Source organism: Pteronotus mesoamericanus, unplaced genomic scaffold, assembly GCF_021234165.1.
Source record: "Pteronotus mesoamericanus isolate MK-2021 breed Mesoamerican mustached bat unplaced genomic scaffold, CSHL_Meso_final scaffold_174, whole genome shotgun sequence".
In the NCBI taxonomy this organism is placed as follows: Eukaryota; Metazoa; Chordata; class Mammalia; order Chiroptera; family Mormoopidae; genus Pteronotus; species Pteronotus mesoamericanus.
In genome coordinates this window covers 46,111,995-46,139,071 of record NW_026555309.1, presented here as the reverse complement: position 1 = coordinate 46,139,071, position 27,077 = coordinate 46,111,995, and the positions used below count along the sequence as shown (strand labels likewise).

Here is a 27,077-nt window from a genome sequence, read left to right as displayed (position 1 = left end):
GCTCTGTTTCCGGGTAAGGTTACATGCCCGGGATGCACGCTCTGCTGGATGTCCTCTGCTGGGGGCCCTGCGCCCTGTTCCGGGCGGGTGGGGACACGGGAGAGGCACCCGATTGATGTTTCCCTGTCACATGGATGTGTCGCTCCCTCTCTGTCTCCCTCCCTCCCCCACTCTAAGATTCCCAAGCAAATTTCTCTGAACAATAAAATTCCAAATAAAAACCACAACTATTAAGATTGGAGGCCATTTCCATCAATGCCCCAGATGAGTGCCCATGGACTCCTCAGAGACTCATTTCCTTTCACCAACAAAGAGCTGGAAGGCGGCCCGTGCCCTCAGGGGGGAGCAGGGAGAGTCCCCAAGATGAAGAACGGGGCGATTCCCGCCACCTCTGCCGCAGGCTGAGGCAGGAGACAGACAGCACAGGAAGGGCTCTGAGGAGGCACAGCTGTTGCTGGCCAGCGTCCAGCATCCTGGTTGCGAGGCGACACCTCTCAGCACCCAGGTAGAGTGAATAGCAAGCCAGGGCAGGGAGGAGGAGGACGACGTGCGGCACCCACTAGCTCAGCAGTCCTGAGTCTGGTCGGACAGTATTGCCCGGTGTTCCAGCCTCCCAAGTTAGCCCGGAAAGAGGGAGCCCTGGAAGTTCTGGGTATCGTTCCCATTGTCGGGACGGAGAGCCTTTGGGGAGCAGTGCTCCCTCCCTCCCCAAGGCCCGGAGGGAGGGAGAGGGCCCACTGTGCCCAAAGGAAGAAGCCCATTGAACAGCCCTGGTCACTGTCTGTTTCCGGGGGGAGTCCCTAGTGTCTAGAGAAAGAGCCCAGATCTGGCTCTGGGCGGCTGCCCCGACTTTCGCTAACTGCGCCCTGCCGTGCGTCTGTTTCACAGCAAGACGAGCACGTGGAGTCCGGGGCAAAAGAAGGGTCGGGCTAACAGACCCGCACGCGGACCTAGGTTGGGTCATCACGTCCCCTCCCCACCGCGGGGTAGCTGACGCCACGTCTACCGCCCATCGATAGGAAACCCTTGTGGTCCGATCCCGCCAGCTATGTAAGTGCTCAGAACAGAGGACTCACGCTTCCCGCGCTCTCGGCCATCTGGCCGCCCGGCCTCAGGCCGCGGGGCCTCTGGCCTCCCGGGGGCTGGCTGCCGGGCCTTCTGCCGCCCGTCCACTCGCCACCCCCTTTGCCCTGAATCTGCGTCTCTCCCCAGCCCTCCCGCTTTGGCCAGGCCTGGTATCTGCCATGGAAATGGATCACTAATGAACCCTGATCGCTCGCTAATAGGGCTCCTGACCGGTGATTCTTTACACTTGTCGGCAAGAAGGACCGGGTGTCTTCCGTCTGCAGGGTCAGCCTGTCACAAGCAGCTGGGAACACCCTCAGGCCCTCACGGCCTTCCTGGGACCCCACATGGTCCCATCTGGAGTCTCCAAAAACTGTAACCGAAAGCAGGTCCGCCTGCCCACAGCTACAAAAGCCAGTGCTCAAGAGGCAGGTGCTGATGTAAAGCAAAGTGGTTTATTTGCCAATGCCGGCCACCTCAGAGAGGAGGACTCACGTCTCAAAGCCCACCTCCCCCTCTCAGCGGTGGCGGGAGGGAGAGTGGCGTGGAACACTGAGGTCAGGGGAGGGGGCTGCCAAGTTCTCTTCATGGTGATGAGCGCAGGCCATTCTGATAAGGTGGGTGGTGGTCCGCTGCGCATCACCCAGGCTTCATGCTATCGTGGCTCCATGGATGAAGGTGAGCAAATCTCCTGGAGCCGGGATGCTTGAAGGCCAGAATGTGTACCTTTAAACAAATGCTCATAGGATTTTGATACACACAGGCCGTTTATCTACAAGCTACATATTAGTAAGAGTCAGTACTTAGAGAAACAACTCCAAAGGACGGTGGGGTGGGGTGTAATTTCCCACTGTTACAATTCTGCACTGCTACATATTTCCCATGTCAAGTTTTCTTCCATTTCTATGAAAGTTAGATGGTTATAGTCAAAACATTTCCGAAAGTTAGGAAAATTCAAGATTCAGTCTCATTCAGAAGTGAAAAATAAAAGTTTAGACAATTCACTGGATCACAGTCTGATTTCTCTAACTGTATTATAGACTTTACTGAACCACAATTTTTCTTCTAAGTCATCCTCCTTTCTATCAAAGAGCCAAATCAAGATCAACTCATTTACTGCTTTAAGTTTAGTTTTATTTGGCTCGATTATTTGAATGAACACAGTAGGGATAGCCATTGACTATATAGGAGTTCTTAAATCTACTTGGCTGGAATGCTACAAAGAATTTTCATGTCGAACCTTAAACAGCCGTGCCGGGCAGAGAAGCCAGGTCACACGATTGCCACTGGGCTTTGCCCGCAATACCTGCAGATATGGGTGAGTTCCTCAAGTTCTCGAGGTCCCCCAAATGTCTTGAGGTTCTTCTCTGTGACCTCCCAGGAAAGCAGCCTTTGCTTCTCGCCCGAAAGGCTGCCATGGACTGTATGAATAAGCAAGGTACCAGGCCATTTCTCTGAGGGGCTTTTATCAGCCCCAAGGTCAATCTTTATTCTTTAAAGGTTTTCATTGACATCCAGAGTCCAGGCCTGTCTCTCTCAGACATGACATTCCAGTCAAATTCTTGGTTGATAAGTCCACAATTGGAAATGGAAGAAAGTCACATTCCTAATGAACCCATGAAGAAAATACTGCCATGAAAATACTACTACTCACTCATTGAGAGTTTCCCAATTCTGCAGAGGTCATGTAGGGAGAAAAACATGGCTGCTTCACTATTGCTACGGTTTACCAAATTGCCCTGTGAAAACCAACGTTTTTAACAATCAGCAATATTTTGAACAAAGTCACAAGAATGAGAATTATCCCCAGTTCATTCAGTTCCACAATCGATTCTTGTTTTTCCTGATTCTTTGCCCGTATCTATGAATTTGGCCCTGCTCCAGAGTCCATAAATACCCACTCATTTCCAGGGTATAATCTGAAAATTTATTCTCAGAAATTCATATTTTAGAGTCAGTCAGGGTCTTTTTGATGGGTCTTTCTGAAGATGTAACATTTTTTCAAATGCATCAGAGTAAAACAATGACTGTCTCTACATGACAAAAAAAAAAAACCCCTAAAATGACAGTTATAGACCTGATTACAGTGCAATTGAGAAAGAAATTTGCCATTACTGTAGAAACATTTTATGATAACAATCAGAATTGCAAATAAAAGTGTATCCAACCAAGAAACCAAATCATTTGTTCCCCAGTCTCTAATTATAGCTGGGGTTTCTGTTGGGAAATAGCAATTGGTTCTGGAAAATAAAAGGTAGTATTTAGCCTTTTTGTTTGTATTGCCATAATTTATACCTTTTGTTATGAACGCCATATATTCCTTCCCAACTGAAGTAGAATTTTCAATTTTTAGTGAAAACAAAAAGTAATTAGCACCTTTAGATTGACATGTTTATTTCAGAACTGGCAGAAAATTCTTTCTTCTGGTCTAAAACTAATTTCTTTTTAAAAAGGAAGGAATTTTAAAAAAGGGACATCTTTGTAGACTTTAAAGTGAAAGTGAAGGGGTGTAGAGAACTGAAAGGTGTATTTTTATTTAAAGATTTTATTCATTTATGTTTTAGAGAGAGGCTAAGGAAGGGAGAAAGAAAGGGAGAGAAACATCTATGTGTGGTTGCCTCTCGCGCGCCCCCTACTGGGGACCTGGCCCACAACCCAGGCCTGTGCCCTGACTGGGAATCGAACTCTCGACCCTTTGGTTCTCAGGCTGGCGCTCAATGTACTGAGCCACACCAGCCGGGGTCGAAGGTGAGCTTTCCAAGCACCCAGAGATGCTTTCATGCAGATGTCGTTTCCAAAAAGTGCACGCTCGTTCAGAAGCGAAACCCTCTGGTGGGGAGGGGCAGAGGGGCAGTGGGGGCGGGGTTGGTCTCTGGGCTCAGAGGCTCCCTGAACGAGTGCGAGGGTCTGGGCAGCGAGCTGACCTCTCGAAGCCTGGGTTTCCTCCTTGTCAAGTGCTTGCCACCGTGGCTGTTGTGCACGTTGAGTGGACACATGCACTGAGCTTTGCCAAATGGCTATGCTCACTGTAGGGCCGCGATATTTGGTTGTGACTCCACAGCTGCCGTCACCCATGGCTGGCTCACCGTGGAGCTGGGCCCCAGGCAGCAGAGGGGCTCTGGAGCGGTGGGAGGAGACATTCCCATTTAGTGGGTGCCCGTGAGCTTTCCCAATGCCCATCCTGTGGCGTCCTCACCGGTGAGATGGGGCTTGTTGTCACACAGGGTGCCCTGTGACAAGCAGAGGCTCGGGGCAGCGAGGGCTGGCCCACGTTGGGAGTCAGGGCCCCAGGCTGTGCCTGTGTGGCCCAAGCCTGGCACCTCCTGTCTCCTCCCTGGGACTTCCCCAGTCCCTGCCGCGGCGCCTGCCAGGGCAGTGCGGACCGCACCGCTGGGCGGAGGCCTCCTCGCTGCGGCTGGAGTGGCGTGCTGAGGTGTGTGCAGACCCTTGTTCGCCAGGGGACCGAACGGACTCCCTGTGGGTGGCTCACTGCCAGCAGGCTGTGGGGCCAGAAGCGTGGGCCCCGCTCCCTCGCTGCCGTGGTGTGGCCTCAGCGCCTGGCTCTCACCGGATGGCATGGGGGGAGTGCAGCAACCCCACCCCCCGCCTTGCCTCCAGAACCTCTTCTTATGTGGAGGGTGTCACCTGGCCCTAAGCGGTGGGGGACGCATGGCTCCCTCCTGCCCTCTAGGAGACCCCGGCCGGCTCCCAGCTGCTCAGAGCTTCTGCCACCCATGAGGTGAGGGTGGCCCGTATCCTGAGGGTCAGTGTGAAGAGGCAGCTGGCACTTCAGAGAGAGGGCTTTATTAAAGGGGACACAGGGCTGCGCTTGGCCAAGACGGCCCCACTCCTTCTTCCAGAGGCTTCTCTGTCATCACCCTGATGTTAGCCATGAGGTTCACTGTCCTTCCAGCCTTCAGGTACGTATCACTGGCCCAGGCATCTGAGTCAGCCTCTCGGTGGTCCTTCTTCTGGTGAACAGTACCGACAACCTGCGTCTCCAGGCCCTTGGCTGGGAGGCTCAGCCACAAACACAGAGGACCGGCAGCAACAGGCTGCCCAGGCGGAGCCACATGGGCTGGGCAGAACAGGCAGGGGGGCAAATGCCAGGCCAGCGGGAAGGTCAGCTCTAGGCAGGCGCCTTGCAGACGAGAAGCAGGGCATTTGAAAAGCCGGAGAGCAGGACAGGGGGCCTGTGCTGTCAGGTCGGGCGCGGGGGAAGAGCTGAGTACAGGGGCACGTGAGGCTGGGCGGGGGCAGGGGGCAAGGTCAGCGGCCCCCACAGATGGGCACACGAGGAGCCGGGGAGCTGGCGCTGGGATGCCGGGGAAGAGGAGGTGTCCGGTGGTTTCTGGTAGGAGAAGGTGCTGGTGGGACTGGGGACATGACCAGGACCTGCAACCAAGACTCATCCCCAGCTCTTCCCTGGCTTTGCCGCGCCGCCGGGCACGGCCTGACCTCCGAGGCCTGGGCCGTTCCGTTTGTGCGAGGTGCTGGCTCGACCGCCGTGCGGCTCAGGGGGCCGGGCCCAGGGGAGAAACGGGGACGGCCGGGGGTCAGGCCGAGGGGCCCGGCGGCGTTCCCAGCGGGCGCTGCGGTGACGTGACTAGTCGATGGCCCGGAAGGTGAGGAGCGGGATGGTGGAAGGCATCAGGACGAACCGGTAGACCATCCTGATGTCCTCCTGCGTGAGCGTGTCCACCTGGAAGTGTTTCAGCACCTAGGACAGAGGCGCGGTTCCACCTGGCCCACGGCTCCGCCCGCGGCGGCCCCGCCTCCCCGCCTCCGCGCCCCCGGGCCCCCTGCCGCGCCGCCGCCCGGGCTCAGGCCGCTCACGTGGTGCAGCAGAAGCAGCGCCTCGGTCTCCGCCACGCGCCGCCCCAGGCACTGTCGCGGGCCAAAGCCAAAGGCCAGGTGGGGAAGCCTGTTGCTGGAGCCCGTTTGGAGCCAGCGCTGGGGGTCATAGAGCTCCGGCCTCGGGAACACGGAGGGGTTCCGACCCAGGCTGTAGAGTTGCACGAGGACAAGTGTCTGCGGGCGGGGGAGGGGCAGAGTGAGCTGGCGCCGGCCGGTCCCCTGGCTTGGTGCCTGCTGGAGGGGCTGTGGGGCCTCACTCACCCCAGCGGGGATGTGGTAGTTCTGCAGGACCAAGTCCGAGCTCACCTGCCGCTCCACGGTGATACCCACCGGGTACAACCTGCGCACAGGGGCAGCCGATGGGGCCCTCAGCTGGGACAGGGCCCCTTGGCTGCCTCGTCCAGGGCACCGCAGCCAAGGGCAGCTCCCCACCCTCACAGGTCCCTTTGTCCCCGGGAAGCTGCACCCACGCACCTCCTGAGCCCAGCCTAAGCTCCCTCAGCCTGAGCAGCCTCCTGGCTGAGGACAAGGCACAGGCTGGCGCGCGGGACGCTGAGGTGGGATCCCAGAGGACAAAGCGCCCCGTCCCTTTAGGGAAGGGAGGAGGAGGAGGTGCAGGGGAGGCCTGTTTGGACACAGAGCCCCAGGATCTGTGCCCAGCCCCGTGAGCGCTGCACTCCAGGCCGCAGCGGCCGGGCGCGGCGCCTACCTCAGCGTCTCCTTGAGGGCGGCCCGCAGCAGGGGCAGCTCCGCAGGTGCCCTCTGGGGGTTTTCCGCGATCTTGGCCTCCGCCAGCTGGCTCTCCCGACGCAGGGCCCACTGCACCTCTGGGTTCCGTGCCAGCTCAAAGAGGGTCATCAGCAAGGGGTAGGCCGTCTGCGGGGGCGCGAGTGCAGTGCTGGGACCTGGGCCCTGAAGCGCCACCGCCCCCAGGGCCGCCTCCCACCTATGGGGATGGGTGCGCCCTGAGTGGGACCGAGCCCAGGGAGCTGAGACCTTCGGGTCCTAGAACCCAGCCCCCAACCCTGCGCCCGTCCCTCAGAGATGGTGGCCCCAGTCTCAGGAAAGACCCAGGCCGGGCCGCTTCGGGCCTGGGCCTCGCCATCATCTGGGCCCCAGGAGGGGCTCACCCTCGCCGCCTGCTTGGGGTGGGGTCTGGAGGCCAGTCCCTCTGCTCCCACTGGAGTATGTCTCCTGAGCATCTGCCGCCCGCCAGACCGCAGCCACTTCCCGCCACAGCCCCGGGGCATTTCCACGGGCAGGGGGGTGCATCCTCCAGCCCACCCTGAGATCCGGGCAACGGGTCATCTCCTAAGTCCCATCCCCATGGCAACGTGCCCCTAGTGCCTCCTGACCCACAGCAGCGACCTGTCTGTGCAGCCTCTGCTTCAGCCCACGCTGTACCCTGGGGCCCACGAGGGGCCCTGCGGGTGCAGGAGTCAGACCCTGATACCCAGCCCCACTCGGCCCCCCCCGCCTTCCCGTGCTGCCTGCTCTCGCGCCTGCTGGACCGCCGCCCTCCGAGCCACTCCTCATGCCTGTCTCGCTTCCCTGTGGTCCTTCCACCCGCAGCTGGAAGCCCTGCCTCCAGGAAGCCTGCCTAGAGCTGTCCCTGGGGGCCCTGCCCTCTCCCGGGCCTCCAGCCTCGCCACGGCATCTCAGCCTCTGCTCAGGCAGCTCCTGGGCACCAGCCTGTTGCCTCCACAGGATCTTTAAGGAAAGCCGAACGTGACCTGTCACCAGGCAAGGCACCCTGTGCAGCGGGGTGTCGGCCTCCCCCATTTTGCTAGGACCCTGACGGTCCGAATGGGGCCTGCACCGCATGTCCCCCGGCCTGGTCCTTCCACAGGCTGCTTGGCATGGTTCCCACCTGGGACTGCAGGGCTCCCATTCGCGGTCACTCCCACTTGCCCTCCCCTCAGAGCCTGCCATCCGTCCAGGGACAGGTCCCAGGCGAGACACCGTGGCGGCACAGACTGGGAGGGGCACGCAGGAGGGGCACGGGCTCGTGGGGACGCTGCCTGGGGTCATGTGGGCTCCTGCTCTAAGGGCAGGGCTGGCGGCCTGTCTGACCGTGTCCACGCTCCCGGCCGTGAGGTCGATGGAGCTGGCCTTAATGGCGTCGAGGGTCATGTCCGCGTGCAGGAGCAGCTCTGCCACCACGCCGCTGTAGTGCTGGGGGCGGCCGAGGGCCAGCTCCTGGTAGATTTTCTGGATGCAGTCGCTGGCTGTGGGCACAGAGACAGAGCCCTGGGCCTGGTGCTGGGAGCCACCGCCTCCCGAGGTCCCAGGGATCCGCCCTCTGCGCCCGGCTCCCTCCGCTGCCCAGCCCAGCCTCAGGGCCCGCTCGCTAGCTCGGGGACCGAGAAGCATCCCCGCCCTCACCATACTGGAAGATATAGTCCCAGGCAGCAAAGTGCTGCTCCCACACCGGGGCGCTGGTCCAGCGGGACAGGCCCCTGGGCATGAACATGAGCTGCATGGTGGACTTGAGCATGGCCTGCAGGGCGCGGATGAAGTGCAGGCTGGCTGGGCTTGGGCTCTGGCTGAGCAAGCCCAGCCGCTCTCCGAAAAGGACCAAGTTGCTGGCTGGGGGGAAGGTGGGGAGACTGAGCGTGCGGCGGCCCAGGGCCACATGGCACCTCCCGCCAGCCCTCCTTTCCCTTGGCCCTGGGCCCAGCGAGGTCCCTGGGACCCCGCACCTTCGAGGGTATAGTAGAAGATGCTGGGCTGGATGTCCACGGTCAGAGTGCCCCGGGCGTTCTGCAGCACCCTCGCCATCAGGGCCTTGGAGAAGTCCCTCGCCACCCTGTCCACCATGGGGGTGTACTTCTGGACAGCCTGCGGCGACATCACATCTGGATTCAGCCGCTGTCGGTCCAGGCGCCACGCGGGCCCATTTCTGCGGAGCACAGAGCGAGCCTCAGGGCACCCCGAGTCCGCAGCAGGGCCCCCGCTCGGCACCCCATTCTCTTCACCCCCAAAAGGAGCTGTCGGCTGTCCTGGGGGCACGCAGCTCACATCCCCGCCCTGCGGCACGCTGGCTCTCAGGGAGGCCCTCACGGGCCCTGCCTGGGGCTCAGCTCTGCAGCGGGGCCGATACCGCGCCTCTGCCTGAACGTGCCGCGTGGTCCCCTGCGTTTGCTTGTGCCCACGGCCGGCCCTGCGCCGGGCCCGGCACCGGCCCTTGTCGGTGTGGGGGCCCCTCCTCCGAGGAGGCTGCCATCTGCCCTGTCAGAGTTGTGGGCGCCCCACCGCCCTGGGGCCGCGGGGAGACCTGCATTCTCAGCCACATTGAAGCGCAAACTGCTTCTTGCCTCAGGCCGGCCCCCTGCCGGGGCTGGCAGCCATCACACACGCACACTTTGCCCGCAGGACGTGGGTCAGCACGTGCACACAGAAGGGTGCAGGGACACACACGGGCGTGCACGTGAGTGTGCAGCAACACATGCAAGAAGCACACGAACACAGACCAAAGAGAAACTCAAAACCACACACGTACATGCGGACACATGCACGCAGGCAACACATGGCACACACCCGCACAGAATGAACAAAGACCACACCCGTGCAAGCATGTGGTGCCCTCTGCGCACACATGTGAGCACACAAGCTAGCACACCAACATGGGCACACGCATCCCCTCACCCACATATAACAACATGGACACACAGGCACTCACCCACGCGCAGACAGCAACAGGCACAGGCACATCGGCTCAGTGGCTGCCGCCACAGACAAACACGGGTTCACCCACGCGCCTGCCTGGGGCTCAGCCCCTGAGCACAGGGCCACCCTCTCCAAGGCCCTGGGGCTCGGCCCTCCTAGGAATGGCTCGCCCCATGCAAGGCCCACGGGGCAGGCAGAGGGCTCCAGCCAGTGAGACGTGGGCCCTGGGCCAGTGACTCCCCGGCTCCGGGCTGGCTGCAAGGGCGCCCCGCCACGGCCCGCTCAGACAGGGCGCTCCCTCCCACCCCCAGGGCGGCCGAGCCCGCTCCCGGGCACGGCCCTGTGGCCTCACTTCCCCTGCTAACCCACCTGGGCCAAGGGCAGGCCTGCCGTGGGCCTCCGAGGCCGTGGCTCGTTTCTGCACCCAGGCTGCCCGTCCCCGCCCGCGCTCCGCACCCAGACTCGCCCTCACAGCAAGAACACGCCGTGTTTGTGCCCACGAAGCTGTCGGTGGGCCAGCCAGGGCTCCAGGATCATCCGATGGGGCAGAGAGCCCTCCGCCTGCTTCAGCCTCTCCACGTCCTCGGGCAGCATCACGCACACCATGTGTCTCCCTCCTATGTCATACCTGCAGGACAATGTCAGGGCCCCGCGGGCGGCCGCGCCCTTCCCGGGTCCCTCTGGGCCGACAGGTCCAGACTGTCTGCGGCTGACTGCGCCATCCCTGGCCTGGCTGCGAGCAGGCAGTCCCTCCTGCAGCCTGACCGGAGCCCCTGCGCGGCCCAGCCCTGTGCCTGCGCCGCCTGCCAGCAGCGAGCGCGGAGGGCTCCAGAACCGCATGCGGAGCGGAGCCAGGGGGTGGGGGGCCCCAGACACCCCACCGTGCGGCCCTACCCGCCGGCTTAAGGGCGCAGAGCACAGGCCCCCAGCCTGGATGCGGTAGTGCAGGGCGCCCGGCAGGGGCTGGGCGGCCACCAGGGCAGAGGGTCAGGGCTGGGGGGTGCCAGGGAGGGGGCGGCAGGCCTCACCTGAAAATGGGCCCCAGCTGCTGGAAGGTCTCCTGCATCTGCAGGTGCAGGTCCTCGCACCCGACCCGCCAGACCCGCAGCACCCGCAGCCACTCGCTGCCGGGGCACCGGGGGATGGCTTCGAAGGGCAGCACCGCCTTGGGGGCCGGAGCAGCACTGGCGGCCAGGGCGTGCGCCCAGCGCAGGCACAGCCGGGGCCCCGCCGTCCAGGCCCCTGCCCTGGCCCGGAGCGCCATGCCGTCTCCCTCCCCGCCCTCAGCCCGGCCCTTTTATCTCCCGGGAGGCCTGGCTGGCCCACTGACAACGTCATGGGAGAAAGTGTCCCTGGGCCAGGCCGGGTGCCCGGGGAAGGGGTCAGGGCTGCGGAGGTCAGGGCTGGAGGTGTCCAGCCGGAAGGAGAGGAAAGGAAGGGATGGGTGCCTCCCCCCGCAATTCCACAGGCCTGCCGTGGGCTGGGTGGGCGTCCAGGGCAGCTGCAGCTATGAGGCTGGGGGTGAGTTGGGCCGGGACGGACCCGAGGCCTCCCAGTCCCGTCCTCCCTGCTGGGTGAAGAGAGCGGGAGCAAGATGGATGAGCCTCTTATCTTATCCAGAGATGAGAGGGGGCCTTGGATATTTTAATCTCCTTGTCACAAGGCCCAGAGTAGGGAGGAGCGGGGCGGGCTGGGCGCTCACCTGCTCACCCCTGTGTTCCGCGGGCACGGCGCAGGCCTCAGGCTGGCCGCCGGGCGGGGAGACGGCAGCCAGCCGGGGTCTCTCCTGGGGAGCACCTTCAGCCCCTGGGGGCTGTTGGGGAGGTCCCAAGGCGGAATTGGGGGTGGCGCTGAGGCGGCCGGGGACCTGCCTCACCATCTGGTCCAGCAGAAAAGACTCGGGAGATGGGCTCGCTCCTCAGGCCGAAACGGGGGAGACGCAGCCGGCCTGGCCTGGCCCGGCCCGTGCCTGCCCCGCGGGCCTGTGCCGAGTGCCCTCGCCCCTTGCTGGTCCTGAAGCAGGCTCTCGGGGACGCCGGCGTGGAGCCTGGAGCCGTGGTTGTGGGCTCCCCACTTCCCCGGACTCTCCCCAGCGGGCACACAGCGGAGCCGACCCTGGGAGCGTGGACGGGGCCTGGGCTCCGGTGTCGACCTGCCAACGCCTGGCCACACTCCCCCAAAGTGGCCCTCGCCGCCCTCGTTCCCATTTCCAGACAAGGAGCCTGAGGCCCAGGGGTTCTGTGACCTCCCAAGGTCGCCGGGCGTGTGGCAGGGCCCCAGAGGTGTGCCTTCCGGCCCTGACCTTCCCTCGGGGCGGGGGCCTCGGAGGGGCTCGGCGCGGGCTCTGGGGGTAGGGAGCGCGGCCGGCTGAGCGGTGCTTCTTGCTTCACTCCGTTCCCACCCCCCCCACCCTCACGCTTCCTCGGGGACGGTTCAGGGGGGCGATGAGTCAGACCCCAGCAAGGTCGCTTCAGACGGTCGAGACGGACGGCGTGCCTCACTCAGCGTCCCTGCTGTCACCGCTGTCCTTGGCAGGGACGCAGGCTCGCGCGGAACCTGACCTTGCCTACCGTGCCCCGGGCCAGGCCCCGCCAGACGCCTCTCCTGCGGCCCGCCCTGCGTGTGTGCCCTCCCCCGACACCTTCCTGGCCTCCGGATCTGTGTTCGGGGCTCTTGGGGACATAGACACCTGCCAGCTTTCAGTGCCCTGTGCAGCCAGGCCCAAGGAGCTGGGCCGGGAGCCGGTCTCTCCTACCCAGAGGGGCCGCGGCACCGCGGAGTCAGCCCCAAGGCCAGAGCCTGGTTTTGAAAGCAGGGCCAGGTCCCAGAAGCGCCTCCTCGTGGGCACGTGGGAAACCCAGATGGGGCTCTGTGCCCCTGTCCTTGTCATCACTGAGCTGCCCGCCCACCCCAGATCTGGGGCGGCCTCCTGGGCAGAAAGGTGTCTGGGCTCCATGTTGAGCAGAGCCGGGGTGTCTTCTCCTCAGAGCTGTGAGCCAGCGCCCAGCCCACCCTCCGTCCTCCGAGTGCACAGAGGTGGCCGAGAGGGCGCCCCCAGCCCGGGGGAGAGTGGCGGCCGCTGCTGCGTGGAGAACACAGGTCCGAGGCGGCGCAGGGCAGGGCCTCTCCAGGCAGCCTGCGTGTGGTGGATGTTCCCCAGGTCCCCTGTCAGGAAGAGGGGGTGTCATGTCAGTTAAGGGGCGCCCAGGCTGCCTCCCATCTCTGCAGAGGAGCTGAGGAGTGTGGGCTTCTGGGAACATGGGGACGGGTCCCAGAGCAGCACCTCCCTGCTCACCCGGGGGCGGGGCGCAGTCTTCAGCCTGCTGGGCGGCCACGTGGACAGGGCCTCGTGCTCTGAGGGCTGTGGATGCACAGCGGGCAGGGCCCCTGGCCGCCCGGCGAGGCGCCGTGAAGACGAGGAAGCCCTGCACAGCAGCCCAGGCGGCGGAGGTGCCGTGGGCCTTCCAGCAGACACCCAGACGCTGCCCGCACGGGGCTCGTGCCCTAGCGCCGTGAGCGTGAGGGAGCTGACCCGCCAGACACACGCCAGACAGAGCGTGGGTCCGAAACTGCCCTGCGGCTCCTACGCTGAGCCAGGCCATCCGGCGGCTCCTGCGGGCGGCTCGGGGACGGAAAGGGGATTCTAAGGGCAGCCCACGGGCCTTCTGTCTTCCCTGTGGGACCAAGACCTTGGCCTGGCCTCAGGGGTCCCCTGGGTAAAGACTCAGTCGGTGTTTCTTGGATGAACAAAGGCACGCATTCCACGCAGGCCGCAAGCAGCCCTCCCGCTGCCCAGCGCCCTGTGCCCCTCCTTCCCCACGCGCTTCTTTGGTGCCCTGGACCCCATGGACCCTACAGGTGCCGCTCCAGGAGCCACACGCACGTCCGCACCCCTGTGCCCCTGCATGTCCTGTTTCCTCCCCGGGGCCATCCGCTACCTCTGGGACCGGGTCCCAGTCACTTCACCCCTATCCTCCCAGGTGTCCTGCACGTTTGAACATGCAAAGCTCACTGCCTGAGCTTGGGGTCTCATCAGCTAGAGCAGAGGGAGGGATGTGTGCGCGCCCGTGCCTGCATGCCTAGGCGTGTGCCCGTGTGCGCGCACGCGCCTTTGCCTCCTCCAGCTTCTCTCTTGCCACCCAGCTTGCCAGCCGGTGCGAGGGGCGGAGTGGAGGAGGGAAGCAGGTGTTGGTCAGCCTCGCTGTTGCACGTGGAATCCGTGCCCCTAGGCTGGTAAGGCGCTGAGGCCGCGCTTCCCCGGCAGCGCCTCTGCTGTGGACATGTGGCCTGTGGCGCCCTTGGTCCGGCCCCACACACCTCTCTTCCAGGCGGCCATTGAGAAGCCTCTGACAGCCGAGGACTGGCGAGCTGTGTTTACCCCGCTGGTGGCTGTCTTGTCCCTCCATCCCCCTGGACAGCCTGCGGAGCAGGTGGCAGGAGGGACCCGGGCCAGTGCTCTGCCCCAGGGGGCCTGCACACTGTCCCCTGAAAACACCGGCGCGTCTCCCGCCCCGACACCATGGACGAAGCGCGCTCCTTTCAGTCAGTATGTACCTGAGGTCTATTTTCACCCCCGTGACTCAGCCTCTCCGTAGCGTGGCCTCCAGGTGTGTCAGCCTGGAGGGAAAACGGGGCAGAGGGAAGGGGGCCCGCGCGCTGCCGGTCCGTGTGTGCACTGGCGTGGCCGCCCTGCAAAGTGGTACGTGGGCTGCTGAAAACTGAAACCAGACTTACCATGGGATCCTGAAATCCTGCATCAGGGAACTCAGCCAAGGAAACGAACAAGGGTATAGAAAAAATGCCTGTCCCCACGTTCCCTGTGGCGTTACTCACAGTTGCCAAGAGATGGAAGCCACCTGCGGCCTGCCCACGGCTGGACGGGTGACGAAGGCAAGGACATGGTCCGTGTGCACGGTGGCACGTGACTCAGCTCTTAGGGGGGCTCCTGCCGGTCGCAGCAGCACGGGGGCCTGGAGAGCACTATACGGACCAAAGCAAGCCAGACGCGGGACAGATGGTGTATTTTATCACCCGCGTGGGGAGCCAAAGCAAGCTGAGCTCAGAGACAGAGAGCGCGGGTGGGCGGCCAGCGGGCGGTGCGGAGAGGGTGGCCACAGGCCTTCCCTCCGGCGTAGGAGGAGTCAGCCATGGGGACCGCAGCGCTGCGAGTGTAGTTAGCAATGCTGAATTACACACGTGCGGGTCGCTACGAGCGTAGACAGTAAACGTTCTCACCAGAAAAAAAAGACACAGTAACAGCGTAACGGGTGTGGGGCGTGAGGCGTCATCAGCCGATGCGGCGGCGGTGTCGGTTTGTGTTATGTTAGCTCAGCAAACGCACCCCGGAGCTTACACGTGCCCTATGAAAAGTATGTGCCACTCTAGTGGGAGAGGACTGGTTTCCTCCAGCAGCAACAGAAGGGAAGACATTCTCGTTTCAGACGTTTTGTGAGAAGCACAGTCCATTCCCTTTGGACCCGTCACCACGTCTGGGTCTCCTGTCAGAGCAGTGAGGGGCACTGGCAACGTCACGGCCTCCTGGCACCCACGGAGCCCGGAGGCTGGCTGGCGTCACCCCGCCACCTCGTGTGCAAGCCCCACCCAGTCTGGATGCTCGGGTTCTGTCCTCCAGGTTTACTGGGTGCCGTCTGACTCGGGGTCCTTTCTGTCCTGCCGGGGACCGCGCTTCCCCTCCCTTCAGACGGCAGGAGCTCGGGGAGCTCTGCCAAGAGCGGGGCCCCTGGGCAAAGGGAGGGCCGGCAAGAGGTGGCCGCTCCTGTGGCATGGGGGGTCCTCTAGGGCGACCATGTTCTGGCGGTAGGTAGCGGTGGGGGCCGCACTGCATTGGGAACATAGCAACACACAATCGCTTGCTCCCTTTTAAACGATACGCTTTATGTTCTGCAAGTGTTATCTCAGTAACTTAAAACCGGGTGTCGATGTAAAGAGTGCGGAGGGGAGACCACAGAAAAGGCAGGCGCCCTCTCCGCCCCGCGGGCCTTCTTTCCGGCAACACACGAGGCGGTGTGTGCTGGCGGTGGCCTGGGTGCTCCCTGCCCTGCCCAGGCCTCCCCAGCCTGGGGCCCCTCACCCTGCTCAGGGGTCCGTGCTGCGGACGCATTCCATCACCGCACCAAGCCACGCAGTTCCTGCAGAGAGCCCGTCCGACCCACCCAGGGACACGGGACAGTCGCCAATGGCTGTGAGTCCTAGTCACCCACACAGGTTCTGTTTCCCACACCCCAGCCCGGGGGCTGCTGGGACGGCCTGTGGGGGCTCAGGGCGCCACGTGCGTGCCGCTGGGCCCCCTCTGCCAGCCGATATGTGCCCCATCCCCTGTGGCTGATGTGCTTTTGACTGAGACACCCCATCCCTGATGCTGAACTAGCAAGGGGCCTGGGCTCTACGTGTGAGCTGACGTCAAAGGGGAAAAAACGTAGCCAGTCCGAGCACCACAAAGAAATCTCTGAGTGTGCCGCACCCAAAGGGTAAGCGTCTTTATTTCTCTCTTGAAATGGGCCATCAGTGGGGGACTTGCCATCGGGGCCTGAGGATCAGGGTCTCTGGTTCACGAGACAGCAAAGGGGGGTGAACTCTGGGGCGTGGGGGCCGTGACGGGAGCCCCTCCGCTGAGAGGCCCCGTGCTCACGTCAGTGTCCTGCAGAGCAGGATGGAGGCCAGGCTCAGGAGGAACTCCGAGCCCCGCAGGCGCACTGCCCCTTCTATCTCCTCCTCGATGGGCTCGTCAGGTAAGATGTCCCGCTCCAAGTTGGCCGGTCCTCCGTAGTTGCATTTGTTGGCACCGCAACAGTAAACCCAGTAGAAACTATTGACCCTCAGGGCCTTTGGGGCCGGTGGCGGCTCAAGGGACTGGTACATGAACGTGCAGTTGTCTGTGCAGTTCTTGTAAACAAGGAGCTCGCGGGAGTTCAGGCCTGGAAGGGGGATGAAAGCCACTACTCTGTCACCTCGTGCCTGCACACACCAGAGCGCGCTCGCGCCCACCCTTGCCGCCCCAGTGTCCCTGCTCCGCGGGTCTCCGTCCCTGAGACAGGGCTCCCCAGTCCCCCAGTCCCCCAGAGACAGGGCTTCTCAGTCCCCCCTGTGCCAGGAGCAGCGGTGGGGTCCGCCCCGTGCGCCGCCACCGCTGCTCAGCCCGCCCCGAACAGCGTGTGGGAGCCTCGTTGCGGTTCTGGGGTGGAACGTACGAGGTAGTGGTTGTGGTTTAGAACGTGTGTGCATATGTGAATGATCTTTTTGTCTGAAAAGTTTCAAGCTCTGAGAAAAGCTGCAAAACAGCAGGAAGGGCCCTGCCCCCCGCACAGCCCGCCCCTCGTGCCTCTGATGGCTTTGCCCGGTGCGCTCGTCCCGCACAGCGAATACATACTGACATGTACTTGCTACTGCCACTCCATACTTTATTCAGATTTCATTCATTCCCCCCCACGTTCCTCTCCTGATCGAGGACGGATCCAGGACCACACGCTGCATAGGATGTGGGAGAGCTGACACACTAGGGTTTTACTGGTTAACATTCCGTTAGTACTTTTGCAGGTCGCGTCGCGGGAAAGGACCCCCCGCGACAGTTCCGGACCACAGGTTCCGGTGTTCCCAGTGTCCTCACTGGCCTTCTGCTGGGGCCAAGCTGCCACGGGGACGCACCGGGGAGCGACTCCTTCCCGCATGCCTTCTGGAGGAGCTCGTGTGCTGTCGGGGAGATTTCTCTCATAAAGCTGGCGAAGACCTGCCAGGGAAGCCGTCTCTGGCTGCAGGTTTCTCAGAGAGGGCTCGGGACAGGTCGGCTTTCCCATCTCCTCGTGGGCCAGGCATGGGAGGGCGTGTGTTTTCAGGTTGCTCTTTGTGAGTCCCTGAGCGCAGACTCCCCCGGGGAGGCTGTCCACATTAGCCTCGTGTTCCTTGATAGGGTCCTACGAATGCCCCCCCCCAACTCTTTTCTGATAGCGGAAATCTGAATTTTAGATGTCTTTAATTTCTTACTCTGCTCCACCAATGCTATGAATATCGTCAAAGAACCAGCTAGTGGCTTTGTGGGTTTTATCTGTTGCTCACTTCCATTTTCTAGTTCAAGGATTTCTGCTATTGCTTTTGTATTTGCTTTCTCACATTTTTGGGGAGTTTCTCCTCCCTTTTTCTCTCTCCTTGAATGGAAGTGTTGGTCTTTTTCACCCTTTCCTCCCCTCTAAGTGCCCATAAGGTCGTGTTTCGCTCTAGGCCCTCCCTTAGCTGCTTCCCACCCATTTTTGACACGCCGTATCTTCATAATCGTTCAGGCCTTCCCATTCGCTAATTTCTCCCGTGGCTTCTGTTTTGAGTAATTGGTTGTTGAGCAACGCTCCGCACAGTTGAGAAGCAGTTGGGGATTTCCCTGCACAGCCCTGCAAGTCAGCAAAGATGCTGAAGGGGAGAGGAGCCCAGCCGGGACCGGCACTTGGAAGTCTCTCCAAGCGCCCTCGTGAGTCCTCGGTCCCAGGGTGCACTGGGCCCCGGCGGGCGGCACTGCGGAAGCTCGGCAGCGCGGTGAGAAGAACTGAGAAAGAGGAGGTTTCAGGGAGGCAGGTGATCACAGGGCCAACCCAGAGCCAGGCCCACTCGGAGCAGGGCAGGTGGAAGAGCTGCACTTTGCAGGAGAACATCCAAGCCACACGCCTCTGTCCTCAGGAGGCGGCCCGCGCAGAGGACACCCCTGCGGCGCGGCGCAGAGGACACCCCTGCGGCGCCCGCGCGTGGGTGCCTGTGGGGCACCTGCTGCCCAGACGCCTGCTAGGGTCTGGCCTGCTTTCAGGGAAAAGCCCAGCCATGGGGACGGTGGGGTGGCCTGCAGGCGGGCAAGAGTGAGCACAGCTTGGGGGCTCCCCGCGTCCACAGCTGCTGAGGCCAGCACGACCGTGTCACACCCCCAGGGCCTCTGAGAGGAACAGCTTCTGCTTTGCCTGTGCCTTGCAAAGCTCCCCCAAGTCCTCTCTTGGCCGCGGGCACCCAGAGCCCTGCAGGGCTCAGCCTCAGGGATGTTGTGCCTGGCCCTCTTCAGGGGCAGAGGTCCCTGCACCCACGGCGCCGCAGGCGCGCACGGTGCGGCCGACAGCTGTGCTCCCGTAGGTAGGTTTGCGGGCCAGGGGGACGCTTCAGAGAGGCTGCCGCCTCAAGGGGGCTGACTCCGCAGGCGCCGCCCGCCACGGCTGGGATGAGCCCCCCCCCCCGCCAGGCTCCTTTGTTTTGGAAATCTTGGTTTCCAAAACTGGCCTTTCAGGTCCCTTGTTTTTCCTTCCCCTTCTCTTTCAATTCCCGTGTTGTATTTAAAATTCACCAATAAAGAACAAGTCTTGGAAACCTGAGGCCCCACCCTCAACCCCGACAAAAGCAGAACCCTGGGCCCTTGCCCGCCAGCACCCTCTCGCGCCACGGCCTTGACCTCGCGGGGCACCCCCAGGCCTGCCCGGCAGTCCCAGGGCCGGGGAGTGCGAAGCCCCGCCGTTCGAGCCTCCCGGGGCTGCTGATGAAGGGCGTCCGCCGTCCTCACGAGGCCCGCGGGCCAGGCCGGCCACACGCTGCACGCCCACGGCCCAGACCTGCACAGGAACGGCGCCCCCTGTGGGCACTGCCCAGCCCTCAGCGCCAGCCTGCGCCCCAAGCTGGCAGACGCCCACAGAGTGATGGCTGGTCCAAGGGAGAGAAGACTTCACAGGGCGGTTCTGCTGGGGCTCTGCACGCACGCGGGGGGACAGAGGGGCCGCGGGCACCGGGGAGAGCCCGCCCCGCGCTGCGGCTCATGCTGCTGTCTCGCTGGCTGAGCCCAGAGCCTGGCAACGCGCTCTCCAGGGGGACAGGGCAGCCCAGGACCGTGGGCGGCACGCAGGGACAATGGACCTTCTCTGCCCCTGGCGAGAGCTCGGGCAGGTCACTGACCGGCTCCCAGAGGGTGAGAAGGACCAGCAGGTACTCACGAATGGAGAGCGTCAGGCAGCGCCTAGTTTCATAGGGACACTCCCTGAGGGCTGAACACTCGAAGGTGTTTATGACCGCGCAGTTGTGGCAGTTCACGTTGTAAGTCCCTGGGAGGCAAGAGAGGGCAGCTGAGCTTGGCTCACACAGGCACTGCCCGTCCAGCTACCAGCCCCCTGCGCCCTTCCCGGGTCCCCAGGGGCGGCCAGAGGTCCGCGCAGCCCAGCCGCGGCTCCAGTCGGGGCAAGACCAGCCCCCGTGCAAGGCCAAGCTCACCAGGAGCCGGGCCGTTCCTCCAGGCGGGCTCTAGGGCGCCCCCGGCGGCCGGGGCGGGGGCGGGGCCGGGGCTTCGGCCCCCCGCCTGCCTTCGAGGGCGGACGGGCAGTCGCCCCGCGGGGCCCTGCGGCCGGCTGGCCGGGACGCCTCCCGATGCTCTCCTAGCTGAGCGCACTCTGCAAATGCCCCCTGCCCACCGGCTGCACTGGCGACAGGCGCCCGGCTGCCAGGATGATGGACGTTCCCCTCCAGCCCTTCCCACGGCAGGCACGGGGTCCCCTGGGGAGCTTTCGCCCCCTCCGCACAGGGAGGGGGACACTACTTACACTTGCGCTCAGACATCCCCTTGTCCTCAGCCCGGGCAGGTGCCTCGGCGGTGACCAGCGTCACGCCCGCGGCCAGCAGCAAGACCCCCAGGACCGTCATCTTGTGCGAGAGCCGGAGCCTGGGCGCCAGGAGGCCCGGGCGCGGGTCAGCAAGCGCAAGGCTCCTCAGGCAGCGTCCCGCCGCACTGAGGCCGCGCGGGGCGGGCCCCGGACTCGGGGCGGCGCCAGCGACCGGCCCCATCCCGCCACACGCCCACACCTTCTGGAACCTTCCACCTCCCTCTCAAGCTGCCCGACGGTCTGGAACCTTCCCCGCGCCCCGCCACCCCTCATCGGAGGCCCCACGACCACCTGGAACCTTCCCCGCGCCCCGCCGCCCCCCATCGGAGGCTCCCAGACCTCTGGAACCTTCCGCGCCAGCCGAATCTTCGGAGGGAAGCCCAGGGAACCTTCCAACGAATCTTCACGAGGCTGCGCAAAGCATGACGGGAGCAGCTTCGGTCCCAGGAGGCCCCGCGCGTGTCGGCGAAGGCCGGGCTCCCGAAGCGCCCGCTGTGAAGGTTCCAGAAGGTGTAGGCGCATCGCCAGGCAGGCGCATCGCGAGGAGGGCAGCCTCGGGTCAGCTGTGCCGGGCCTGGGCGCCGGCCCTCGGACCGGGGTGGGGCCCGCGCAGCACCTACCGAGGGGTCCAGGCGCGCTGGCACCGCAGCCGGGCAGGCCCCGCCAGGCTTCCGCCGCTCCCGGGCCCCGGGCCCCGGGCCCGCACGGCACCCCTCCTCCCAGTTCCAGGCCCCGCACCCGCAGGGCACCGCCTCCCCCCGGGTCCGGGGCCCCGCACCCGCACCCGCACCCGCACCCCTCCCCCTCCCCTCCCCTCCCCCCGCGTCCCGGGCCGCAGCCCCTCCCTCGGGCGCAGACTCCCAGACTCATCCGCTCGCCCCACAGATTCCAGGTGCCGGTGCAGTAAGCGACCTGCAGGTCGGGCGCGGCCTACTCGAGGCGGCCCCGGGACACGGCTTTTCGTTGCCTTTCGGTTAGTAAACGCCATCCCCAAAGAAGTCCCCAGGCCTTGTGTGCGCTGAGCGACCCCATACGCTTTCAAATGCCGCCCCCGCCCGTTTTGCGGACACCGCTGCCAAAGCCTTAGGCCGCCCGCGGGTTCCGCCCGGTGCGGTCACCGCGGAGCCTCCAGCCTCTCCTTCAGGTGGGCACCCTCCCGCGGTCCTCAGAGGGGGACCTCGAACACGTGGAGCATATTTTTCATCTCTGGCATTCTGTTAAAACTTTTCTCACCGTCCAGTGGGAAGGTCACCCACCACCGCCAGGCCCCCGTTAGCAAAGTTATTTCCACGTATCTTCCGTTGGTCCTTCCGTTCCTCTCACTGTTTGGTTCACTTCAAAAACCGCTCTCCCTTCTCCTGTAGATAGTGGCGATTTTGCCTTGTGGGACTCGTGCTTTCTGTCTCACGGAAAAATTCTTTCACCAACCCAAGATCGCAAGAGTCTTTGGCTCCCTTCCGAGAGTGCCCTGGCGTTGCCGTGGAACAAGTTCTGCGGCGTCTAGTCAGCTCTCTGCTCCATCTCGCACTGATTTTTACACACGATAAGGAGGTGCGCGGGAAGTCAAGGGTCGGTGTCGGCTTTTTAAACCTCTTTTTGCATATTTTGTACAGTTTGCATGTGGTCGCTCATTGGCCACCGAGGCCACGCCCTCTTCGTAGCACCGCCTTGGCCCCAGGGTCAAAGACCCGTCGGTCAGACGCGCGCTTGCCCGACTCTGGGCTTTCCTCGGACGCGCTGGCCACGCCTGCGGGGGCCGGCGGCCGCCGTGGGGCCGGTGGCCTTCGCCAGCTCGGAGCGAGGCCGGGGTCCTCCACCTGCTCTCCTGGCCCATGTGATTTTGGCTTTTTTTTCCTTTCTCTTTTTTTTTAGTGTATTTTACTGATTATGCTATTACAGTTGTCTCGGTTTTTTTTCCCCTTTATTCCCCTCCGCCCGGCACCCCCCGCCCACCAGCACCGCCCCCCCCCCCCCCACCGACCCTGCCTTCAGTTCGCGTCCGTGGGGCGGTCGTACAAGTTCCTTGGCTTCCCTGTTTCCCGCACGATCCCGAACCTCCCCGCCTCTTCCGTGCCCACCAGTTACGCTGCTGGTTCCCTGCGCCTTTTCCCCCACTCGCCCCCCTCCCCCTCCCGCCGATAACCCTCCCTGTGACCTCCATTTCTGGGATTCTCTTCCTGTTCTAGTTGTTTGCTTAGTTTTTGTGTTTTAGGTTCAGTTGTTGATGGTTGCGAGTTTGTTGTCATTTTACTGTTCCTAGTTTTGATCTTTTTCTTAGTTAAGTCCTTTTAACATTTCCTATAATAAGACTTTGGTGGTAATGACCTCCTTTAATTTGACCTCGTCTGGGAAGCACTTTGTCGGCCCTTCCAGGCTAAAGGACAGCTTTGCAGGAAAGAGTGACCTTGGATGCAGGTCCTTGTCTGTCATGACTTTGAATACTTCCTTCAGCCCCTTTTTGCCTGTAAGGTTTCTTCTGAGAAATCATCTGATAATCTGATGGGAGCTCCTTTGTGGGGAACTGTCTCCTTTTCTCTTGCTGCTTTTCAGATTCTCTGCTCATCTTTAATCTCAGGTACCGTAATTACGAGGTGCCTTGGTGTGTGCTTCCTTGGGTCCAACTTCTTTGGGATTCTCTGAGATTCCTGGACTTGCATGTGTATTTCCTTGGCCAGATTGGGGAAGTTCTTCATTGTTCAAATAAGCTTTCAATTTCTTGCTCTTCCTCTTCCTTTTGGCACCCTTATGATTCGGATGTTGGAACGTTTAAAGTTGTCTCAGAAGTTCCTAAGTCTCTCCTCATTTTTTAAAAATTCTTATCTCTTCATCCTGTTCCAGCTGAATATTTATCTTTTCCTTCTGCTCCTCATTGCCAAATTAAGTCCCGGTTTTCTTCCCTTTACTGTTGGTTCCCTGTATGTTTTTCTTTATTTCACTTTGCGTAGCCTTCATTTTTTTCCTCCATTTTGTGACCATACTCAACCATTTCTGTGAGCATCCTGATTACCAGTGCTTTGAACTGTATATGATAGGTTGGCTATGTTCTCATTGCTTAGTTCAATTTTTGGAGTTTTAACCTGTTCTTTCATTTGGGCCATATTTCTTTGTCTCGACACACCTATTACATTGTTAGGCGTGGAGTCTTAGGTATTTGCCAGGGTGGGGAAATCTACTTTGCTGCATTTTGGTGCTGTACATGGGGGGAGGGTCCGAGAAGGAACAATGCCACTTGCTTGACTCTCTCCTCACTTTCAGTCACTTTCCTCACTTCCCACAAGCAAACTGGCCCTCCTGGTGTTGATTCCTGGGTGGGTGGGTTTGTGTACGTTCTAGGACCCCATAGGTCCCTCCAACAGACTCTCCTGAGACACTGGGAGTTTCTCCTGCTGCTGCAACCCCCACAGATTTTACAGCCAGAGGTTTTGAGACTTCCCCCCCCCCACACTGAAGCCCTGAGTTGCGTGATCTATTTCACTCCCCAGCTATTCCTCTTGGCTTATCTGCACGCAAATGTGGGACCGCCTGGTCCACCAGCCGCCGCCTTGCTGTGCATCCTCTCTTCCCTGGCTGCTGGTCTCCACCCCTCCTACCGGTCTGGGTGAATGTTTCTTCTTTAGCTCTTTGGTTGTAGGATTTCTGTACAGTTTGATTTTCTGGCAGTTCTGGTTGTTTTTTGTTTTTAAACTTACTGTCCTTCTTTTAATTTGTGAGGAGGCAAAGCGTATCTACCTATGCCTTCATCTTGGCCGGAAGTCAATTTTGGCTTTTCTAGGCCCTTCACTTTTCTTCCTGAATTTATTCTGGGAGTGTGGGGCAGGGCCACCTCACTTTCTACGCACCGTGCAGTCTTATGGCGGGGCGGGGGGGGCTGTCCCCTCACAGCTGCCCAGCCTCCACGCTCATGCATGGTCGGTGAAGGGGGTGTTTCACTTGGTCCAGCCTCAGTTGCTGGCTCTCAGGCCCTGTGCCCCTTAAGCCTTAGGGGTGTGATTTCTGGGTGTTCCTGTTCCTCCTTTGGAAAGCTGTCAAATTCTGCCCGATACCTGGGGGTGTTCCTGGGTAGGAAAGAATTTCTGGCCTCTCCCCCAGAAGTCACAGACATCTGCTGTGGAGCAGAGTGGCTTTCCTCCTGCGGACAAAGGCCTGATGGCTCCGCTTCTCCGCCTCCCCCGGCTGCTGCGGGTCTTTCCCGGAGACTTGGAAAAGGCCCGGAAGGAAGCAGGGTTTGGTGCCTGTGTGTCTGTGAAGGGGCTCTGGCTGGTGTCGTGCCCTGTGCCCCGTCTTTCCTGCGAGTTCCTGGGGGACTCCTGAGTAGAGACCTCACAGGTGGGTTTCTATTCTCTTTGGGTCCAAGGCTGCCAGGGCTTCTGTGCTCTCATGTTTGTCAGCACTTGGCCTTTGGGAACATGTTCATGTTTTGGTGTCTGGGCTTCCTCGTGCTCCGCGTTACAAGCCCCCACCACTTCCGCCCTTGCTTTGCCAAAGGGAAGCAGCTCAAGGACCCGTCCCTCCATGGCGCCCGCCCGCCACTCGGGGGTTCCGTTGACAACCTCTACCCCTGCTGGGCGGAGAAGGTAGGCTGGGCGTGGCGGGTGTGGCTTCCTCCTGTTGTTAGAGTGGGAGAGATGTTTTCCTGTGGCTCTCTACCTCCTAACCAGAAAAACTGAAAAAGAATCAAGCAACAATAAATTCTGAAAAACAGCACGTGGCCTCCAAACAGGAAGGGTGCCCTTTGGACGCCACCACTGAAAGCGAGTGGTGGAGGTAAGAGAGCGGCAGGTGCTGGACGAAGGGACCCAGCCGCAGGCAGGACCTGGACTCCAGGACGTCGCCGTGTGACAGGCTGACAGCAGACAGGATGGGCATCATGGTGAGCGGCATGGACAGAACCGAGCAGTCGCCTCAAAACATCCAAGACTGAAGGTCTGCGCAAGGACCGAAGATTTAAACATTAAAAGAAAACTCCAGGAAAGGAACTGGGAGAAAATGTGGCCAAATTCATTCATAACCTCGCTTTAGGGAAGGTTTTTCTAACTCTGACTCAAAATCCAGACCCATCAAACAAATGACGGTGGCAGGGGTCCCTTCGTGAGCAAACCCTAGGCTGGCTCCGCGCAGCCCTCTCCCGGCTGGGCTGCAGCCTCGGCCCGTGAAGACATGAGCGGATGCAGAGGCGGCTTCAGCGGATTGTCCTCGTCCCTCTGGGCGTCCCTGCCTGAGAAAATGCAAGTCTGTGGGGACGGGGCAGACCGTGTGCTCCAGCCCCGACCTGAGGACAGGCCCGGTCCCCGAGCCTCTGGGAGGGCAGCTGTGTCACCTAGCCACCCCGACACATCAGGCACGCCAGGCACAACCAGCCTTCCACGCATGTGACATCTCGCACCCTGGAATGCTGAGCTGGCTCACGGTCCCCCGCCCCCGTCCCTTTAGGAGGCGCAGTCCTCCCTGTGCAGACCCACAGCAGGCCAGCTCCTGCGGGCGTGTCCCCTGTCGCAGCAGCGCCGCGCTGTTCAAACCGTGTCAGCTCAGGTCATCTCTGATGATGAACAAAACACTTGTGCGTGGCAAAAAATACCAAGACCCTTATGAGATGGTGGAATATTGTTTTGAATTTTTATTGTAGCCAGGAGACTAACATCCCAGGGCACAGAGAGATCAGCAGGAAAATGGACTTGAATGGCCAGATGCCAGCAAAGGGGCGCAGAGGCCCTCTCGCAGCGGGAACCCCGCTCATTCCGTGCTGGCCCCGGAATGCAGGCGGGAGACCCAGGACGCTTTTGACCTGGATGGACGGGGGGAAATGCAAATGATGGGTGAGAACACACTCCTCCTGACAGGGCAGTGGGAATGGGTGCTCACACTTCTCCGTGACCGGAAGGCACAACTGCCCGGTCCCCAGTGTGGATGGGCAAGGCTTCAGTTGCAGATAAACAGGACCTTTGACTCTCTGTCATCCACTGCTAGAAGTTGTCCTACATTGTCCTGTGTCTGTAAGAATGTTATGGACAATTTCAGCTTTATTTATAAAGTGAAAACAAAGTAAACTACTCAGCTGTTCTCTGAAGGAGGCTCTGTAATGCACTAAGCTATATCCAGGCCATGAATGCTACCCAGTTGTGAAACAGCAACAACAACTAAAGGGCCATCTCGAGGGGAGGGCAGAGCAGAGAACGTGAGAGGAGAGCAGGGCAGGGCCTGCCCCTTCTGGCCCTGAGCGGGGCTGGGGCACACGTGCAGACAGGCTCCTACGACGAAGACCAGGAGGGCAGAAGGCTAGGGGGACGTGCTCTCCAGTACCTAGACCGCGAATAGACTCAGTGCTGGAACCCCACGACGTGGACAGGGCAGCGCCTGCCTGGTGGGATGGAATGTCAGAACGGGGAATGTTCCAGAGGGAGCCCAGGGACCACGCCAGGAGGGGGCAGTGTTGGGGAGCCCACAGGCAGTGTGGCTGGCGGGCGACCTGGGCAGAGAGCTGGCTGTGGGGACCCCAGGCCGTCCTGTGCCCTCAGGGTATCCTGTGGGGACGCCCTGGGCGATGGGTGCAGAGGGCGTGGCGGTGGGGGAGGAAGGTAGGTGCTGCAGGGCGGAAGGGGCCCGCGGGGAGCCTGAGAGAGCAGGACCTCGGGGTGGGGCGGGGACGCCTGCCGAGAAGGGGTGCTGGGGGGCGTGGGTGAGCGCGCAGAGCGGCGGGGGCCTCGGGGATGGAGGGGCCTCAGGAGCCGTGACAGGCCGCCAGCACCGACAGGGCAGGCCCGGCCCGGGCCCATGGGCGGAGAGCCGGCAGGGTCGTGGCGCCAGTGGCAGCGGGCTTTGCCTGTGATGGACACACAGGCACCAGAGCTGACCAAGTGGCCTTGTGTG

At 61.8% G+C, this 27,077-nt stretch overlaps 1 protein-coding gene across 2 annotated transcripts; it reads right to left on the bottom strand.

Annotated features, from left to right (window-relative positions):
* Positions 1-5,671: 5,671 nt before the first annotated feature.
* Positions 5,672-10,855, bottom strand: LOC129084099 (cytochrome P450 11B1, mitochondrial-like). 2 transcript variants are annotated; one of them, XM_054590116.1, is made up of 9 exons: positions 10,620-10,855; positions 10,064-10,219; positions 8,625-8,824; positions 8,308-8,511; positions 7,996-8,150; positions 6,632-6,798; positions 6,184-6,262; positions 5,902-6,096; positions 5,672-5,785 (listed from the first exon to the last, which is right to left on the bottom strand). In XM_054590116.1, exons 1-9 carry the CDS (start codon positions 10,853-10,855, stop codon positions 5,672-5,674), a joined length of 1,506 nt encoding a protein of 501 aa, XP_054446091.1. The 2 variants fall into 2 exon arrangements, with proteins under 2 accessions (XP_054446091.1, XP_054446092.1); XM_054590117.1 differs by lacking the exon at positions 5,902-6,096.
* Between the last annotated feature and the right edge of the window lie 16,222 nt (positions 10,856-27,077).